The sequence below is a fragment of the Fulmarus glacialis genome, unplaced genomic scaffold (assembly GCF_000690835.1).
Source record: "Fulmarus glacialis isolate BGI_N327 unplaced genomic scaffold, ASM69083v1 scaffold22774, whole genome shotgun sequence".
In the NCBI taxonomy this organism is placed as follows: domain Eukaryota; kingdom Metazoa; phylum Chordata; class Aves; order Procellariiformes; family Procellariidae; genus Fulmarus; species Fulmarus glacialis.
This window is the reverse complement of record NW_009206472.1, coordinates 2,264-10,205: the sequence shown is the minus strand read 5'-3', so window position 1 is coordinate 10,205 and position 7,942 is coordinate 2,264. Positions and strand designations below refer to the sequence as shown.

Genomic DNA, 7,942 nt, shown 5'->3' with positions numbered 1-7,942 from the left:
AAGCTGGCATATCCTCCTTGAGATTTTTTGAAGCATCTAATCATTTCACTTGAAACCAACAACATTCTTGCACATTTGCCTTGTCTTGCTGGATTATCTTATACTTTAAATTTATGCAAAAAGTTTTCATCCATCATTGTCAAAGAAGGGTGAAAGCCACTCAGATGTAGCTTGACAAACCAGTAGAAGTTCCTCTAAGAAAACTGTCTTGGTGGTGGACCTGCCCAACAACACAAAAGGATGGGCAAGTTGATAGCTGTTTATTCTCTCACATTAGACTTCCACTTTCATTGTTTAACATATTGTTGCCAGAATGAATCTTTTCCTACCTATGAGGTCAGCACATGCTTCTTCTGTCTTTAATAGACCCTCCCTCTAGATCTGTGCATTGCCCCACAATACCATCCAGAAGGTCTGACATGTTTGTCATGCCTGTCAAGTTGCCGAGTAATACAGTAATATCAACCTTATGACCTTATATAAAAATTTCCTCTAGACAGAAAATTCTATTTTCCTTTTGAGGTAAATCACACTCTTCATGGGCTCTGTGAGAGAGTCCCTATCTAACCCCTACAGCTACAAGGAATTCTGTCATACTTACCAACCCCTGCTCCACTGTGACAGCTTTGAGAGCGGATGTCTAGTTTTAGCATCATAGAATAATTAAGGCAGTCTCTAGCCCAACCTCCTACTCAAAGCAGGTCAGCTATCAGATCAGATAAGTTTACTGGACTTTGGAGTCTGGTCTTGAAAACCTCCAAGGATGGAGACTCCACAACCTCTTGGGGAAACCCTTTGCAATGCCTGACTGTCCTCACAGTGAAAACATTTTTCCCTATATCCAGTCTGAATATCTATTCCTTCAATTTATGCCCATTGCCTCTTGTTCCCCTGTCATGCCTCACTGTGAACAGCTAACTCTGTCCTCTTCCAGTAAACCACCTTGCACATATGGGGAGGGAGCTATTACATCCCCTGGAGCCTTCTCTTCTCCAGCTGAACAAGCCCAGTTCCATCAGCATCTCCTCATGGGGCAGGTGCTCCAGCCCCCAGACCTTTTTGGTGGCCTTCCACTGGGCTCACTCCAGTTGATCAATGTTTGGCAGGGCAGTGCTACCATTAGTATCTAGAGTGGTTACCAGTCTCCCACCACTTCGGAGTCACAGGTATGTTTTTCCACATGAATCTCATTACTCTTCCTGCTTCACTGTGTGCTCCCTTACCTGGGTGTGCTGCTCTATGTTTGTGGGACATTGGCTGCTTCATGCTTTATGGTGTTGTAAGCAGGAAAATGATCTGAGGACATCCAATCCAAATAGGCACCACTGGTCCCATGCAAGAAAGAACACCAAAGGAAGTGTATGAATGTAAGCAACGTAAGGAACTCCAACTAGCTCGGGCTCAGGTTTGTGTGGATTGTTTCACCTAGGAAAAGGAGCTAGGGTGGAGTCAAGTCTAACTGTAGTATAATTCTTTTTATCTGGATGGATGTACAAAGTCCTGGTTCTCTGATATAAAACAATACTATGCAGTTTTTATTTTATGTTCCTTCCAGTCAGCATTTTTCCCTCAAAATGCTTCCTCTCTTCTTTTACTTTCTCTCTCTCTCTCTCTCTGTTTTTTCTGGAGCTGCCTTGACTACTTTCCCTGTGTGCTCTTGTGCTGTCCCTTTCATGTATACATGTGTTCTCAGCAGTGATCAAAGCAACGTGCACTTTCTGGGGCTGAGCGATAAATGATTCTGTACAACAACTACCTTTTCTGCACTCTGGCTTCTTCTGCCATTTAATTACTCACTTTCCTACTGTCCATTTTTTCTTAGTCTTTTGGTTTCTTTGTGAATTCTTACAGCAGAAGCCATCATGGTGGAATTTTGGCCTTTCAAGGGATTTCCCCCTCTCACTTAAACTCTTCTGTCTTAGTCTTCCACTCTGACCAGGAGTTGTGCTGACATTCAACAACTGGCAATGACCCTCCATCACATCAGCATCCCCATAACCACTGAAAAGAATTGCTGAACTAGAGGCAGAAGCTGACTCTAGCTGACTACGTTACCAACCCTGCCAGATGACCCCTGACCAGCAACCCAAAGCAGCACCAGTCAAGAGAGAGATGTGCCCATCTACCTCTCAGCTGCAGATGAGGGGAATGACCTGCCCATAGCTTCTTAGAGGGGAATGACTTCTCTCAGTGCTTTTCTGTGTGCCTCCTTAGCCCACCAGCAGGCTCAGCCACCTCAGCAAGACCCTCCCCTGATCCCCGCTGGGCATGTCAGCTTCCAACGTATCTCAGGCATGCAAGGATTACAGCTTCAACCACCACCTCCTCCTGCCTGGCTACATCCTGATATTCATTACAGGTTTGATGCTGAACGTGATGGCCCTGTGGATATTCATCCACTACCTGCGCCTGAAGTCTGTAGTGATGATCTACATGTTCAATCTGGCTGTGAGTGACCTCACCTTCACACTCCCTCTGCCGCTGCGACTCTACTATTATTCCAACCACCACTGGCCCTTTGGTAACACCCTGTGCCAAGTCTCTGGCTCTGTCTTCCAGATCAACATGTATGGTAGCTGCCTATTCCTCATGTGCATCAACCTGGATCGCTATGTTGCCATTGTCCACCCACTTCGCTGGCGGCATCTGCGGCGCCCCAAGGTGGCCAAGCTCCTTTGCCTGATTGTCTGGGTTGTGATCTTCACAGGCTCCATCCCCACTGCCATAGTCCATAAGCAAAACCACTGTAAGGTACAGAACCAGACTGTTTATCTGTGCTTTGAAAGCTTTAGTGACAACATGTGGCAGAATAACCTCTTCCCTCTAGTTGTCCTGGCTGAAATCTTGGGGTTTCTCCTGCCTCTCAGCTCTGTGACATACTGCTCGATTCGGATCTTTCAGGAGCTCTGCCAGAACAGCCAGACGAAGACCCTGCGACAGCAGAAGACCATCCGTCTCCTCTTGGTCAATCTGGTCATTTTCATCATCTGCTTTGTGCCTTACAACACTACCCTGGCAGTTTATGGGATGATAAAGGCCCGGGTGATTAAGGTTGAGCGAGAAACACAGGTCTCCGTGCGCCAAGTGTTAATTACGACAATGCTGTTGGCCAGCATGAACTGCACGCTGGACCCCCTGATCTACTACTTTAGTACTGAGGGTTTCCGTAACACCTTTAAGAAACTGCGGCGGGGACAAGCCTGGGACTCAGATACAGGGATGCTTAAGAATCAGGTTGTGGAGAATAAGTCAACCCGAGACCATGCTGTCTCAAAAGTAGAACAGTTCCCAGCTGGAAACTTTATCCGTCCCAATGAATCTTTGCCATCACATCCTACTGCAGTATTTTTGAATGGCCCTATTGAGGACTCGGAAATATGACCACAGAAAGGTGATACCAATTGCAGAGTCTCCCATTCAATAATTACAGCAAGACTGTGGGAACCAGCTGAGGGTAACTTAGCAACCTGTTTGAGGGAGCACAGCAGACTGTATGTGGGTGAACGTGATGATACAAAGCTGAAGGATGAAAGGCTGTTTTGAATAAACAGAGATGTCTTGGTGACATGGTCTCACCTGACTCTTTTGGTACAGGAAATATAGTGGGGAACAAGGACTTGAAACTAACCTAGTGTGTCTAGGTCTGGTCAGCACAGATTCCTACAGCAAGTCTACCCTGCCTGAGCACCTCCTGGCTGCACTGTAACGTGAAGCAGTTCTGGGGTTAATCAGACCACAGATGCGGTACTCACTGCTGACAGAGTGAATTTAGTGGTAAAGACTGAGGGAAACTTTGGGTTTGTTTTTTTAACTAGATGCTTCAATTTGAGTCTTAAATCCACCTAAATAAGTGTCTTAATTTTCAAAAAGAGTTGAAGCATTTAGCAACCCTTGTTGGGGTCAAGAAGAATAGCTGGGTGTTTAGTACTCTTGCAGAAAATAGGTTCCTAGTTGTATAGTAAGTCACAGACCTTAGCAAAACAATCTTTAGGAGGTATGTCAAATGTGCTTGTGCAGCTGTACACACACGCACGCAGCACAATGGCTATATGTTTACCTAAAGCAAAACGGCATGGGAAACACTAGCATACTCAAAAATACACCCGGCATTCATAATGGCCCCAGAAAAAAAGAGGATACCAATACTGTCGTCATTTTTGAAGCTCACATTGACGTTAATGCTTTGCACTTTCTTGTCGCTCGGCCACAGGGTGATTGATTTCAGGTCAGAGTGATTTTCACTGTTAAAAAGAAATGATGTCACAGAATGAGGCTGTGGTGAAATATATTTGCTTGCACTGTTTGTACATGCTTTTTCAGCCTGCACTGTATGCGGAAGCCCTATAAATCTCCCCAGAAGCGAGAGACCCAGCTGTACACGGGCAGTGCCAGAAACCCCAGTTACTCACTCCTGCCGGTGACCAAGGGTTGCCTTTCCACTTGCACTGCAAAACAGCCCCTCTGTGGCTTCCAGCAGGACCCAGGCGCTATCGCAGAGTGGGTTCATTACAGTATATTTTAAATTTTTTGGAAAACGTTAAAAGAATGGTAACGGAAAGTGACAAGAAATGCTGTTCAGAGTAAAGTCCTAGTTCTTAGACTTCTAAATTCGCGATGAATCTTATTTCTAGTCCCTACTTCATGACTGCTGCGGGAATAAACATATTGCAATGCATCATGGTTTTGTGTTACAATACAGTTTAGGAGGCACAGCGTTTTAAATCCATCTTTCCAGTCTCCCTTGAAGACATTCTCTTTTACTACAGGTGACTGTAGAAGCAGGTCTTCAAGAAGATGATGAGCCTCTCCACAGACAGATCCTTGTGTCACAGGCTGCCTTGGGAGACATATGCCCTAGGTAGGCCAGCTCTGTCCCTTTTCTCAGCCCGTGCATCACCAGCAGACCAGCCTTGAAATATGACTGCAGAAGAAGGACATTTAACGGTGTCTGAAAGATGCAGTGAGAGAGGTGGAGGAGGGCTTGTGGAGCAGTAGATACTTCTATTTTGAAAATTCAGGACTGCCATGTGAATGTGAATTATTTGTGACAGTGCAGCTAGAGAGGAAACAGAGCTGTGTGCATACCTTCTACTAAGGTCCGATGCTACCCTTTTGTTCTGGGATTTATGAGGTAGCGGAGTGATATTGCAGCAACTGCACTGCCGTCCATTTCCACATCTTGCTCCACCTTCCTCTTTCCTAGACACCCTTCCTTGTCCCTGTTCCTCTGGTCCTTTCTCCCTTCCCCAGATCTAATACACCATGCACCTAAGCATCAACACAATGTCTTCACTGCTGTTTTCTTCCCTGCCCAGAGAAGTTGATTTTTTCTTTCCTTTTCACTTGGCTGGAGCACTGTCACAGATTCACAGAAAGACTTGGGTGGGAAGGGACCTCCGGAGGTCTCTACCCCAACTCCCTGCTCACAGCAGGTTGTTGGGGGCAGCGAGGGCTGGCTGCTCCTTGAAGGAAGGGCAGCTGAGAGCCAGGTGTGGTAACAGGCTGGTAGGCAGCTGTGCCTGCCCGTGGCAGGCAGAAGAAGGGCCTTCCCCAGCAAGGGCCCCATCCCACAGCACCTGAGCAAGGCGAGCAAGGCAGCTATGGTGACGGTAGCTGGGTTCAGCTGAGAATCCAGATCGTCAGACAAGCCTGTGGTGACGAGGCAGGTCCAAGGTCAAACTAAGAAGTCAAGTCAGCATCAGGATCAGGTCTGGAGGCAGTAACCAGGGTGAGCCACAGTCCAGCGATTGCCAGACAAGTCCATCGTGACAAGGCAGGTCTCAGGTCAAGCCAGGAAGCCTATCAATGGGTCTAAATCAACACAGTCCATGGTCAGGCACGGGCAAGACTACCCAGGCAGGAGCAAGACTGCTCAGGCAGGAGCCAAGGGCGAGAGCACCAGCTTAAAAGCAGCTCCTGGGGCAGGGGGTCAGCCCTGGCTGAGGCTCCAGCACAGCTTTCTGGAAGCTCTCCCCAAAGTCACCAGAGGGAAGGGGCACCCCTCAGCTGCACTGTCTCTGACTTGGCCTCAGGCTTACACAGCCAAAGCCCCAGGAGCAGGGAAGATGTGCTCGGGACCCTGAGCTAGTTCAGGTTGCTCAGGGCCTTGTCCAGGTGCCTTCTGAGCACCTCCAAGGATGGAGGTTCCTCAGCCTCTCGGGGCACCCACACCAGTGCTGAAGCATGCCCTGGGTAGAGGCTTTTCCTATTTTTTTGCAAGTCATGGCTGTTGCCTCTTGTTCTTCCTCGGGGCCACTGCGAGCAGAGTCTAGCTCCATCTTCTCCATACCCTCCCTTTAGGTAGTGGCAGACAGCAGTTAGGTCCCCCTTGACCTCTTCTTCCCCAGGGTCAACAGGCACAGCTCCCTCAGCCTCTCCTCACAGGCCACCATGCTCCAGCCGCCTCAGTGACCATCTGTGGGACTGTCCACAGTTTGTTGATATCTCTCCTGTACTTGTGGACCCAATGCTGCACAGGTGCTGAATAAAGAGCAGTAATCACTTCTTTCCACCTGCTGGCTGCACTCTTGCTAACAGCACCCAGGATGTGGGAAGCATCAGCAAAAGCACCAAGGGTGGTGCTCCCTGGACACTAGTGACTGGTAACAGAGGAGACCTCTGGGAGGCATGTGCACCATCCTTGTACCGGTGACCCCAGGGCATGCTTCTGCAGTTGGCAGAGGCACCTGACTCCCCCAAGTTGGGGCGAACAGCAATCTTTCAAAGGCCTGCAAGCTTGCCAAGTATGAATGAAATGTCAGGTGGCAGACGCCACTCCTTTGGAAAAGGCTGCTCCTCTGCCAAAGATACAGTATCACCCCCAAAAACTCAACACAGAACTTCTCAAAAAGAACATGAGGAAACATCTTTTCTTACAGTTTCATTCCTGAAAATAGCAGAACTATTTTCACCTGGAACATTTTATAAATATTCCACCTCCAGCAGAGGAAATTTTAGCTCAAATATTTTGACAAAATTATAAATAACTGAAAAGCTGATCTCTTAATGGATCTCATCAACCAGTTTAACAATAAAGGGGGCTGCTGGTCATGCTACATGCAGTAGAAAAGTTCCTGACTTTGGGTATCTGAAGGCTTTCCTTAATTGTTATATATAGGCAATGGTGTGCCCAGTGTGGGCTGTTGGATTTTGTCCTTTGGGTTTTAAATCATTTTCAGCTTGCATTGGTTTTGTGTCATTTTTGAGGATTCTAGTCAAATTTAATTGCTTTGGATTCTGGAGAGGATTTTGGTTATTTTTCATGTCTGCCAGAGAGAATCAATGTTAGCTAGGTCTTCTGCTTCTGCATTTTTGCCTTTGTTAGCCTGACTTTTTTATTCCATCACGTGGTGATAAAGAAGAGAACATGCATATACTGTCTCTCAGTGAAATGAGTCACTCACCCTATCTTGCTTTACAGCTTCTATTTAATGAGTATATATAAAAAAGCCAAACAAACAAATCTGAAAGTCCTAGGGTATGATGGTGTCCAACAACACCAACTGCTACAAAACGGAACCACTTTAAAGCATGTGTTTAAAACAACAGGAACAAACTACGTGAAGCGATGGTATTCAAGAAAGGAAAGTTAAGTGGGAATATAAGCCTTTTCAACCTCTATAATTGACACTTTACGTCCTACCGCAGTAATTCTTGAATTAGTATTCTTGCTAAGTATGTCAGAGGTAAAATATGCCATTCGTTGCTCCCCTGCACTTCGTGTCATTCACAGCTGTGAACATTAAAAAAATGTCTTCTTATCAAGTAAGACTAAACAAGTGAAAGGTCAGAGAGATGTCAAAGGAGCACAGAATGCTTATTCCATACGCATCAGACAGGGTATCTGCAAAAATGCATAAATACATTAGGATTTGTCGTCGTTTAACCCCATCCAGCAACTAAGTCCCACCCAGCCGCTCGCTCACTTCTCCCCGGTGGGATG

At 46.7% G+C, this 7,942-nt stretch overlaps 1 protein-coding gene across 1 annotated transcript; it reads left to right on the top strand.

Moving 5' to 3' along the window:
* The first annotated feature begins 2,268 nt into the window (after window positions 1-2,268).
* On the top strand, window positions 2,269-3,381 carry LPAR5 (lysophosphatidic acid receptor 5). The gene has a single exon (XM_009575766.1). The coding sequence runs from the start codon at window positions 2,269-2,271 to the stop codon at window positions 3,379-3,381; it is 1,113 nt and encodes a 370-aa protein (XP_009574061.1).
* The last annotated feature ends 4,561 nt before the right edge of the window (window positions 3,382-7,942 follow it).